At 34.8% G+C, this 12,989-nt stretch overlaps 2 protein-coding genes across 2 annotated transcripts in view; both read left to right on the top strand.

Moving 5' to 3' along the window:
• LOC102588619 (protein TIC 22-like, chloroplastic) overlaps positions 1–2,564 on the top strand; it is a 7,128-nt gene extending 4,564 nt beyond the window's left edge. The window contains exons 4-7 of the mRNA XM_006358700.2: positions 1,711–1,770; positions 1,861–1,938; positions 2,019–2,054; positions 2,291–2,564. Coding sequence (XP_006358762.1) covers positions 1,711–1,770; positions 1,861–1,938; positions 2,019–2,054; positions 2,291–2,371 — 255 coding nt within the window. The 3' untranslated portion in view covers positions 2,372–2,564. The remainder of the gene's footprint in view (positions 1–1,710; positions 1,771–1,860; positions 1,939–2,018; positions 2,055–2,290) is intronic.
• A 708-nt stretch (positions 2,565–3,272) lies between these two features.
• Positions 3,273–5,826, top strand: LOC102585420 (uncharacterized). The gene is made up of 2 exons (XM_015314132.1): positions 3,273–4,988; positions 5,147–5,826. Exons 1-2 carry the CDS (start codon positions 3,416–3,418, stop codon positions 5,788–5,790), a joined length of 2,217 nt encoding a protein of 738 aa, XP_015169618.1. The 5' UTR covers positions 3,273–3,415; the 3' UTR covers positions 5,791–5,826.
• Positions 5,827–12,989: the final 7,163 nt, after the last annotated feature.

The raw sequence follows: 12,989 nt of genomic DNA, 5'->3' as shown, positions 1-12,989 counted from the left end.
CCAAGTCTTGTCTAATCACCTCCTCCCAATACTTCTTGGGCCTACCTCTACCCCTCCGCGTACCCTCTACTACCAGCCCCTCGCACCTCCTCACTGGGGCGTCTGCACTCCGTCTCTTCACATGTCCAAACCATCTCAGTCTCGCTTCCCTCAGCTTGTCCACCACCGAGGCCACTCCCACCTTCTCCCGGATAACTTCATTCTTAATCCTATCACTCCTAGTATGTCCACACATCCATCTCAACATCCTCATCTCCGCAACATGCATTTTCTGAACATGTGAGTTCTTGACTGGCCAACACTCCGCTCCATACAACAAGGCCGGTCTAACTACCACTCTGTAGAACTTACCTTTAAGTTTAGGCGGGATTTTCTTATCACACAAGACTCCAGAGGCAAGCCTCCATTTCATCCAAGCAGCCCCAATGCGATGTGTGACATCATCGTCGATGTCACCACTTTCTTGGATTACAGACCCAAGATACTTAAAACTTTCTTTCTTAGGAATGATCTGTGTGGCAAGTCTCACATCCACATCTGCCTCATCCAATGCATCACTGAATTTGCACCCCAAATATTCTGTTTTGGTCCTACTCAACCTGAACCCTTTGGACTCCAGCGTTTGTCTCCACACCTCCAACCTCGCATTAACTCTGTCCCGCGTCTCATCAATCAGTACTATGTCATCCGCAAATAACATACACCATGGGACCTCCTCCTGAATAGACCGCGTTAACTCGTCCATCACCAAAGCAAATAGGAAAGGGCTTAGGACTGATCCCTGATGCAGCCCCATCTCAACTGGGAAATGATCTGAGTCTCCTCCAATTGTTCTAACCCGAGTCTTGGCTCCACCGTACATGTCCTTTATCGCCCTAATATAAATCATCGGGACACCTTTAGCCTCCAAGCACCTCCAGAGGACATTCCTTGGCACCTTGTCATATGCCTTTTCAAGGTCAATAAACACCATATGAAGGTCTCTCTTCCTTTCTCTATATTTTTCTACCAGTCTTCGCATCAGATGGATGGCTTCGGTAGTCGATCGTCCCGGCATGAATCCAAACTGATTCTCAGAGATGGACACCCCTCTTCTCACCCTCATCTCCACCACTCTCTCCCAAATCTTCATAGTATGGCTTAGCAATTTGATACCCCTATAGTTGTTACAGTTTTGGATATCACCCTTGTTTTTATACAACGGAACCATTGTACTCCATCTCCATTCATCAGGCATCTTTGCTGTCTTAAGAATAACATTAAACAACCCGGTTAACCACTCTATGCTTGCCTTGTCCGTGCTCTTCCAAAACTCCACCGGGATCTCATCGGGACCGGTCGCTTTTCCCCTGCTCATCCTACTAATAGCCCGTATAACCTCCTCGATCCTAAAGCACCTACAGTACCCAAAATCTCGAAGTCTTTCAGAGTGCGCCAAATCACCCAACACAATGTCTCCTTCCCCGTCTTCATTTAAAAGTTTGTGAAAGTATCTTCGCCATCTTTGCTTGATGGAGGTCTCTTCCACCAATACCATGCCAACATATTGAATATCACATTCAGATAATTTCACAACAGATTTTGTATTGTTAGATTCGAAGATTATATGAATTGTGGGCTGACAATTTCATGCCACATAAAGGTCCTTTGTACTTTTCGACCTCATAAATTGAAATGCCAACTATCCATCTGATTGATTTTTATTTACAGTCGAGGAGCTTAATTCTAAGAAGCCAAAACAAGAGATATCGTCCTGTTTTCTTCAGGAAGGTAAGCTAATTGTCTTGAGTTAGTCTCCACTATCCACTTATGTGATACAATGCTATATCTCCCTACTTGAAATTTCGTCAACTTATGCAGGAGGACCTAGAGAGTTCACTAGTAAGAGCTTCTCAGCAGCAAGGGCGATTGAATCCCGCTTTGAAAGGAGATATTCAGGTACGTCTGTTGGTTTTTACTGTTTATCCATTGTTGGTGTCTTAGCTTCATCACCGAGAATTTTCATCTGATTTGACAAGGTTGGCGTTCTGGAGGATATAATACAAGGTATGAAGGTAAGAATCCTCAACCAAGTTCTGTCGTCCTCTTACTCATTTTAACCTCTTATATTTATAATTCCATATTTTTGACAACCAAGAAATCCTCGAGGGCCTGCTAGGTCACGATTCAAAACTCAATGATGGATGAGCTCGCCCCTCTACCTTTCTCCATTTAAATACCGAGTTTATGCTTGTACCATGGTTCAAAATGTAGTCTGTGCGGTTGACAAAGTATGAACATATTTTTGCAGGATTCTTCGGCATCACAGTGGGACGACGTTGTATTTGTTCCTCCTGGTTTCGATGTTTCAGCAGACCCCTCCCAGAAGTAACAAATATGTACACCATAAGGCTAGTTGTTAGTTGAAACCTATTATCATTTTTGATATCCTAATGCCTATGTGTATTTTGTAGACTTTGACTAATATTATTTAATGAAACTGGAGCTAGTAGTGTTTGATAATTGTAGACAAATTCTGTATGCAATAGGCTTCTAAAAGCTAGATGGGCTTGGGCCAAGCTTAGCAACCTTTAGCTAGTCCAATAATGCTACCTTTTCCTATATATACTTGTTAAAGAGTTGATTACATTATTTTCCAAATTACAAAAATCCTTTTAAATTTATGAGTTTCGGATATATTAGCAAGCATCCGGATACATAAGTGAGAGATATATAGATAGGACATTCGGATACACATTTAATTTTTTTTAAATGGTAGGATATTTTAAAGATTATGGTAAAAAAGAGTAATTTTTAAATACCTAGTCCTAATACAAGCCGCTAAAGGAAAGTATTTAATTTTTCTAATACAAGCACGAATCCTTTTTTTTTTTCTCACAACCACCAATAGTTCCCTTCTTATATGTACCTTCATCTACTAAATTAACCTTATATACACATCCCTAATTTTCTCCAAACCAAAAAACAGACATAATGTCAAAGAAAAACTTAAGAACGGTCATATTGTGATTTCCATGTTTATTTGTCTTCCAATTTTAAATCAGTTTCTAAGTCATGGAAAGCTATGACCACTGTGATTATTCCAAAGCAGTAGGCCATGAGAAGCGATATAGCAGTGATTTTGTAGTTAGAGATCCGGAAAGTCCCCAATTAATTACGATTGATGATCCTAACCAATTTTCTCCTAAAACGATGATCAAGAATGGTAAAACGAAAACGATGATCAAGATTGGGAAGAATGCTATAAATGAAGTTATCCAAATTGTTCCCTTCTTTTCTTTTCTTTCATCCAATGCTTCTCTGCAGGAAATGAATGCAGCTGAATCAATTGAAGCCAAACAAATGCAGATGTCTTCCGACCAGCCAAATGATTTGAAGGCGATAGAAGATATCAATGCCAATGAAGGTTTAGCTGATGCTGTTGAGGCTTCTGTCCAATTGTCTCAATCAGTGGTATCTGATACAGATGATAAGACGTGTTATGAGTCAAAGCCACAGGAGGCAGAGAGAAAATTTTCAGTTGTGGAGTCTAAGTTACTTGAGGCAGAGAATCAAGCCACAGAAAATGTTCCCAACAAAGAGGAACTACAGTAACTTGGACTCCACAACTGAGTTGAAATTGGCCTTTTCCGAAGATAAAGAGCATGAGCAACATGATAAGGCGGAGCAGGACAAACAGAGAATCTCCACTGAACTTTCACCTAATGCACCTACATTGGAATTGAAAGCTGTTTCGTCTAATGAAATAGATGTTGGTCGTCAAATGGAGCTTTCTGACTCATCCAAAGCTGAGGAAGAGATGGAAGATGTGCATGTGGTGTCTTTGGCAAAAGATTTACCTGCATCAGACAACCCTGAACTGCTTAAAGATTTTAAAGACTACAATAAACACAAATCTAGTTTTCCATTGGATCTAGTCTCTTCTGAAGAAATTTGCTCTGTCAAAGATGACATTGTTGCTGCATCAGAGGTGACTCAGTCTTTTGTGGGCACTGGCAGGTCTGATGGAAGCATATCCTCAGTAGCTTTGGATGTTTCAGGGGATCAGGTTACTGAAGAAAAGGTGGCGGTAACAGATTCAAGCGGATTATCATCCAATCCGAATACCTTCGAGTGTGGAGTGTGGAGTATTCTGAACTCCAATGGTCTTCAAGAACCTGAAGACACTTCAAAGAATTCTCTTTCAGATGCCAAGCAATCAACAGAAGTTGATGATCCTGTAATTGAAAGAACAGAAGAAACAAGTTTTACCATGGAAGAGGTGAACAAGGGTGGATATCCAGAAAATGAGCTTCTTGCTAACAATGAAACAACCCCTGTAGCCATTTCTTGTTTATCTGAAGCTATTCAAACTACGGTCACTCTTGGAGGAAGTGACCATGGCGAACATGAAAAGGTTGGAACCGAATGCCCAATTGGAGCTGGGGGTGAAACTGAGAAAGAAAGGACCGAGGAAAAGCTGGCAGGAGTTTCTGAAGGTGATAAAACTATCTGCCCAGTTGGAGGACATAATGACCTTGCTATAGTTACAGACACAACTGTGCATGAAAGCAGGAAAGACATTTTTCATGAAGCCTCTGAAAATGCGTCAATTAGCAATGATGCCAAAGCATTGGAGTCTGCAAGTGCAACTGGATTGGATTCCAAAGTAATCAGTGATTGTGACGTGAAAGATCCCGCTGGTTTGAACAGTCGTGTTGTTGATACTGATTTGAACAATCGTGTTGTTGATACTGATTTGAACAATTCTGTTGGTGATACTGATTTGAACAATCATGTTGTCGATACTGATTTGAACAATCGTGTTGTCGATAACTCCCCTGCAGGAGATGTCCTTAAAAGTGCCACTGGTGTCATTTCATCAGCCTCACAGAATGAGGGTGATGACAAGCTCATAAAACAGAACGAAACTGTTTCTGCAATGGATACACCAATTTCATCGAGTAGCAGAGCTGATAGCTTGGATGCCAACTGGGGTTCTATATCAGGTATAATCACTTTTGTTTCCTCTGTATAGATATATCAAATGATGAAAAGAACTTATTGGAAGTCAATTTTGGTTACCTTTTGTCGTTGTAGAAAGGTTCAAAATGAGTTTTGTTGTTTAATCTCATTCTAATATGCTCTGCTGTTTGTGATGAAACAGTTCTTTCTACCCAGTCCGAGTCGACAGCCATTCTTGATGCCGAAACAACTGATACTCAAAGACTCGAGAAGTCGGAGCATGACTTGCAGAAACCAACTTCTGGATCTGAGGAGTGCCATCCTGACAAGTCGGATGTTTATGAGCCTGCGTCTTTCATGACATTGGTTGAATCGGGTGAAAGTAGTGCTAACAAGAAAGCCACTGCTTCTGAGATCGAAACACAGCTGAACGCTCAACAGCCAAAAACAGAATCTCTTAAAGCAGGGTGGTTCCCTTCTATTACCAATGTGGTGAATGAATCTCAAGGGAGAAAGAAGAATGAGGAGATAATTGCAAAAGTCGCAAACTGGACCACAGGGAAGCAGCAACACACTCCCTTGAAAAGTCTACTTGGTGAAGCCAGATCTCCAAACGTTAAACAAGTTCCACCATCAACTAACAAGAAAGATGAAACTGCAAGTACTAAGACAACGACTGTGAACTCGATTCTGAGCTCAGAGGCACCAACTGCTGTAAGTAAAGAGGCGGAGAAAGAATGGAATTCTCCCGCGAGGTATCCTGTTGACATCAAGAAGGAAAAGAGGAAGACGAAACCATATTGGGTACTATTTGTTTGCTGCTCTTCAGTACATCAAGACTCTTAGTTCCTTTGTTGCGTGAATTCGACTATATATATATATATATATATATATATATTCTTCTCTATATTAGGCTGTGTGCATTTGAATTCCTTAATTAGACAAAATGTTTCAACTGCAGAGGGAGTATTCTTGTTTCTACATGTATATTTGGATGCATAGGTAATTGGTTTGGGCAAAATATGGCCTATTTGACTATCTCCTATTTCTGCTGCATGCAATTTAATCTTTTCCTTTCATATGATGTTCCATAGCATTCCGAGGTGTCTACCCAGCTATATATGTCACAATCAAAAAATGTAGTTCATACTAGAACTCTAGAAGTACATAGGCTTTCACATTTTGGAATCAAATTTTAAGTCAAGATTATCCTCATAACCCAAATACAAGATTTAACATGAAGAACGAACATTTAGCTATATATGTCACAATCAAAAAATGTAGTTCATACTAGAACTCTAGAAGTACATAGGCTTTCACATTTTGGAATCAAATTTTAAGTCAAGATTATCCTCATAACCCAAATACAAGATTTAACATGAAAGAACGAACATTTTAGCTATATATGTCACAATCAAAAAATGTAGTTCATACTAGAACTCTAGAAGTACATAGGCTTTCGCATTTTGGAATCACACTAAAGGTGCAATTCCAAGTCAATATTGTCCTCATTTGCAACTTGCTGATCTTGAGCTACAACTTCTTCTCCTTGAACTTGAACTATTTGTCTTTTTTGAATCTTTTCTAGTCTGCAAAGTAGGCAAGTTTTTAGATCATCCAACATTCCGACCGGAGTACTCGTGTAAGATCCAGTTATATCAAACATTTTCCTCAACATCACCGTTCCCTAGAAACTTGAACTTGAACCTCTTCCTTGAGCCTTGTTGACCAATGTCGATACGTCTTCTAGCACATATCCACCTTCCCTGCCCCACTTTCCTTTTTGTTCTTCCCCTTCGTGGTTGTTCTTGGTATATGACATATTTGGTGTATGGGAGGGAAGGATCAAAATCGTGCCAGAGATTCATGTTCCCATGTAAGTCAGCAAACCCAATGGTATCATTTGGTGGTTCAATCCTCTGAGTCACGTAATGCCGCAAGAACCTGAGTATTTCTTAGTAGAAGGACTCAAAGTCATTAAGAAAAACATCATTCTAGTGCTAAATTGGAAAGGACTACAAACTGGAGCTACCATCTCAAATGCTTTACAATTGCAACCAATACAAAATGAAATTTAAACTTGAAAAGACGAATTCTAGGATATGAAGTAAGCTATTTCTTCTTCATTCGAGTATGTACGTTGCAATTTTGAATTACAGTCTCAATTCTAAATTGACTTCGACCGAGAGTACAACTGCCCCATTTGCTCCATTTTCTTGACCATCCGCATGGTTATCAACATTCATCACCCCACCATCAAAGTTAAACTATGGATTCTATTTCTGTGCATTTCACCAAATGAAATGGTATCATTGGGATTAACTCTATTCTCACGCCTAAATGTGGTCGAGTTTTCATATTATTCTAAAATGTATATATGTTGTAATGCTTTTAGTTGAGTTGAGTCATTAATATAGCCAGTTTAATTACTAAATACACCTTTAATAAAATCTTTCTTGAGGATTGTATAAAGTCAAGTATTTTATTATATAACTTAGGATTGATTCTTCAAGTTAATAATTGTAAGCCATTAAGTGCATTTTAATACCTTGGTTCTTATTCTAAATTTCTTTATTGATAGATAATAAACTTCAAGTAGTTTAATTTTAAATTCTAAAATATCGAACAAAGTTCTAGTGTCAATTAATTAAAAATTTAAAAATTAAATTTAACTATATAAGAAAATAATGAGTGTACCACAAACACCCTCATTGAATTACTAGTGTAAATAATCACTAATAGCTTCTTTTAAATTATTGACACATACATTTACTTTCTCAGATGTCATTTTATAGAATTGCATTCGATATGTTATTATTGTGGAGAAATTATATATGCATAATGCTACTGACTTCTCCAAGTTGGATGAACAAGCCCATACAAATCTATGTCAACTATATAGACGATTATCTATGATCTTCAAGTAAACTAATTGTGTAAATTAATTAATTTAAAATTGTAAAAGAATTCAAAATTTTAGCTTATATTTACACTGTTTTGACATCCCACACCTTATATTGATTCTGTAGCTTCAATATGTTTGGATACTTTGTATTTTTTTTAAAACCTGTTGGTTTTGTGAGGTTCTATAAGCATTTTAATATTTTTTAAATTATGTTAAAGTGTAGTCTTCTAGAATATCTAATAATTCTATTTTATCATTTATTCTATCTATTTATAATAACTATATTTCATATCCTACTTTTTTTAATATAAATTTATCCTTTAAATAGTGAACGAGGAAATTGTGATGAGGAAAGGAGGAACAAAGGGAGCAATAGTTATTTGTTTCATACTAGGTAGGTGTTTGGACATGTGATTTCATATCGTGATTTGAAATCATTAAAAAGAAGAAACACTTTAAAATTTTAAAAATAAAAAATAAAAGCTAGATCTCCGATTTATTTTTGACTTTAAATCACTGATTATCTTAAACTGTCACTAATTGTAAATTGTCAAAAGTTGGTTCCGCATTTGAGTACGCTCTATATCTGCATATTTCATAGACGCAACTCTAAATCAATATGATAATCTTGAAAGAGAGTATTTTCAAAACATTCAAAGTTCATGGGAGCTCACTTTGTTTAATATCAAGTTAACACCCATAAACAATAATAAGATGATGAAACGAGTTGACTAACTCATTCAATATCCGATAAAGATTCATACTCAATAGCGGATTCAGGATTTAAAATTCGTGGATGCTCACTTTCTTTAACAGAAAATTGCTAGCAATCATAGAGTATAAATGTATAGCAACTTGAGCATGTCAATAAAAAAGTACATGATAAACAACAATTAATTTATCATCATCAAAAATAACTTATAATCACGAGTTACAGTAAAAAAAAAGAGACCAAAAGGTTTTAAAAAATAGAAAAGTTAAAAAGCTAAATGACACTATATAAATCAAAAAATTAAAAGAGAGAAAAAGTATGGTTTTTTTTAAAATTGAAATAAGAAAAGGTGCAATTTAGAAAAAAATATTGTTACAAGATTCGAAATCGTAACTAGCAGGCAGCACACCTTATAACATTAAAGTTAGAACCAAAGCATCCACTAGTATTTTGTTCAATGGGTGCTTATTTACTTCTTCTTCTTCTTTTTTATCCATTTTTCCACATTTTTCTATAGATATAAAAAATAATGTTGGAGTCAATAAATACTCGAGCATCTAAGACCCGCCATATTTATTTGTTTCTATTTTATACTAGGTTACAACTTGCAATATTTTCTACTCCTAGTGATCCAAATTTTACATGATTTTAAAAATATATTTTACATATTTATATTAAATAAATTAATGGGGCCATAACTAAAAAATGTTCTCTACAGAGGCCGTTAAGAATTTAATATGAAGGTAGATTACTTAGCATTTGGGTTAATTAATTTTTCTAAAAATAAATAGGAGTACTATTATAAGTGGGCCATGGTTTGACGGCGCTGGGCTTGATTCGTTTGATTTTATGGGCCGCACTTACCCACTTAATATACTTTTATGGCCCACTTTTCTTTTTTTCTCATATTTAAATTGAATTTCTTATAGCCTCGTTTTAAATTTATTGTACGTTTTTGTCCTTTTATTATGTCCAAAACAAATTGTTTTAAGTTCTTGTGGGGAATTATGACCTATAGTATTTTTGGAAAAAAAAAACATCATTTTTTTCATAATGATGCACTCCTTCCTATCCCTCTCTTTTTGGTTACTTCATATTTTATTAAGTGGTTAAATTTGTCTGACTTTAGTAAGTGTGTATTCTCTACAAGGAAAATGTGTTTTTATTAAAAAAAATAAAGAACCATATGAGTTTCTTAGTTTATTTTTTTGTGTTTGATACATAAGTAAAAATATTATTTTAATAATATTTATATATATAATCTAGACAAAGAGATGAGTGAAGCAGGGGGGTGTGGGGTTGGTAGGGATGGAGGTGAAACGAATATGAGGTTTATTAAAGAATGGAAATAGCACGATCAATATGAAATATTCCTTGCGAAACTTATTTTCACTATTAGATAGCAACATGACTAGGAACAAGAAAAAACTAGAAATCGATGAACAAGAAACTACAAAACCAAAAACTACTAGTATAGACAGATAACAAGGCCAACACACTGCTACACATACTAATCTTCTACCTCTAATCATAAACAATATTGATCTAAATTCAAATGGTTGTATTGGTTTACACATCCGTATGATATGATATGGCTGATAATTAAGACACATTTATTCGTGAAAGAAGTATAACGATTACCAGCTTTTATATTTTATAAATATAAACGAATCTCTTAAACTACTTGAAGAAAATTTACAAATATACTTAACATGGGCTTCATAATATCCTGAAACAATATTTAGTTTTCTTATTTTCTTTTTTTCTAGAAACGATAAAAATCTTTCAAAAATTTATCCATTTGGAATAAAATAATCTTATAAACCAAGGTATTTTGACCCATGCTTGACTACATTTTTTTTTTTTGCCTGTGTTAATAAAGGAAGGTTCACGATATGTAACAAGTAATAATAATTGGAACAAACCAAAAAAAAGTGATGGGATAAACGCTTTGCTTTCACTCTTCAAGTTTTTTTTTTCTTTAAATTTTTTTTGTGGAATGTCAGTTTCATGACAGCTAGTAAATAGCTAGCTAGATGGGAAAAAAAATTCTGGAATTTTATGACATTATTGATATGATATTCTTGCTTGCTATATTCATTGTATTGTTGTTGTATGAAGAGGATAATAACCCAAATATTGACCAGTTAGAGTTCATTGCTCAAACGGTCACTCAATTAATAAATGAACAATTTCTCTTTCTTTTTCTTGATATAATGAGAAGAAACTGTAACGTTAAATTAAGGGATAGTTCACTTCGTTCGTGAGAGATCTTTATCTTTTATCGTTAAAGTTCAAAACTTTTATCAGCTATGCCTCATGTAACGTTTTATTTTGCCTTCAATCAACGGAACCAAAAGAATTTAATGATATGTAGTAACGACCTAAAGAAATTATCTTTCTCATTGAAGAGAATTTCAAAACTTTGTGGTCCAAGAATAACGTTCGATATTTTAATTTTTCATCTACTTTTTGGGAGTGAGAAGGCCCAAAGGAAAAGATGAAATGAGAATTTGGTGAAAATTTAACTCAAATTTAAAATTGTATTATTACAATATATCCAACGTAATTTTACAAGTATAATCCTTCAATAACATTTTTTTTTAATTCAGCTATCAAGGAGACAATAAGTTATGTGAAGTCAAAAATGAGGTGTGAAGAAGATGTTGTGCATTATGCAATATAAAGGCAACATGTCAATTTTTAATGTTTTTCTCACATCTAACATATGCTCTTTCCACTCCTTCGAATATCTAGTGCTAAATCAATTATCATCCCTTTCCTTAATTCCTTATTAATAATAGAATTATCTATACTTTTTACATTGTACAAGTTTGTGATGAGCGTTGAACTAGTAGAATGAGAGAAAGCGACTTACTCACATATTTGTCACTAAGAACACCACTTCTTATTCAATTTGTATGTGTTAGATACATCGTATCTGGTTAAGTAATAGATATATGTATGACTAGGCAAATTTTTATAAATTTTTACTAGTGTTTTTGTATGAATCCTCCAAGAAGTTTCAATTAATTACATTAATTAGTCTAAACTAAATACACCACAGCTGTTAATAATTAATGATTCATGAACAAATTAAATCAGTACAGGCTGTATAATATAGATAGAGAGCTACTTTTTTGTCCACTTATAATAAGTGTTTTAAATGGTCAAAAAAGTTACAAACAAGGTCCCTTTATTTCCTAGTTAGGTTTTTGGATTGTTTGAACAGTTGTTGAACTAGGTTTATGGAGAATTAATGTAACATATAGATTTAGATATATAATTATAGTGTTGTACAAAGTACAAACAAGACAATGACAAAGAGCTTCTCCTTATTTTCTGAACAATTAAAAAAATAAAAGAATTTTGATTAACTGATAAGTAAGTAATAAGTTATTCATTGCTATTCATCGCTAAAGTAAGTTATTCATCGCTAAAGTAATTATTTACGACAACAATAATAACATAATTTCATAAGTAAACGAAGTAAAGAGTCTGTTTCCGATTAAGTAACCTTATCTTATCTATCTTCAAAAATTCAATTATTTTGCATTCATTTGCCCTTTTTCCTAACAAGTAGCAAATGGGTAAAATGACAGGATGTTGCCAGTAGTAAAAGTTGTTGGTCTTATCAACAACAATATGGTCATAAGAAACTTGCTAACAAATTAAACCAAGTGTTATACTCCTCTTGTGTTAATAATAAAGTGTACATTTATTAATAAAATAAATACTACTAGTACTACTCATCTACTTATCTTGCCCTTTGAGTTATTATACTTTTGTCAGTACAATTGATCTGGTTGGCTTCCACTTACTAGTCCAATCATACAATAGAGCAAAGAGTATAGGCCATACCAAATTCTTTTGGATGATAGAATCATTCTTGGAAACTTTATCTCTACTTCTTGAAACCCCCACCCCCACACTTTTTTCAATAATGTGCATCTCGATTATTTTATTGAAAATATATTATTTACTACTCATCATAGATAATGAAAGAATCAAAATTCTCATTAAAAAATTCAAATTATATATATAAAAAAAAAACATATTAAGAAGTCAAGGAGATACATTTGATAACTATTTTATTATATATATAAGAGAAAAAAAATTCAGCGAAAGAGATTTAAATGAACCCCTTGTGTCCTTAGCTCCGCCCTGGCCTTGCGCACAAATGTTGAGTAACTTTATACATCAAGTCTATGACCAATTGAACTATTATAGTTTGAATCGTGATTTTATTTATTTCATTGATTACTAGACCACGCTTTGGACTGTCTCTTTTTTTTTTTAATTATTCCTAACAAACACAAAAAAATTCTAAACCATCCAATACCAAAACAAAAAAGGCTCCAGCTCTTATGTATGCTAAGCTGGCACCAGTTGTTGCCCATGCATGCCCCCCCCCCCCCACCCCCCCCC

Source organism: Solanum tuberosum, unplaced genomic scaffold, assembly GCF_000226075.1.
Source record: "Solanum tuberosum cultivar DM 1-3 516 R44 unplaced genomic scaffold, SolTub_3.0 scf00280, whole genome shotgun sequence".
Taxonomy (NCBI): Eukaryota; Viridiplantae; Streptophyta; class Magnoliopsida; order Solanales; family Solanaceae; genus Solanum; species Solanum tuberosum.
Note: the sequence above shows the minus strand (reverse complement) of the source record. Positions and strands in the feature narration are given on the sequence as shown.

Bases quoted from the DNA above. Each gene is read 5' to 3' on its own strand.
- LOC102585420 (XM_015314132.1), top strand. From the start codon at position 3,416: ATGCTGTTGAGGCTTCTGTCCAATTGTCTCAATCAGTGGTATCTGATA. The intron at 4,989-5,146 runs GTATAATCACTT...GTGATGAAACAG, and splicing joins CAACTGGGGTTCTATATCAG to TTCTTTCTACCCAGTCCGAG.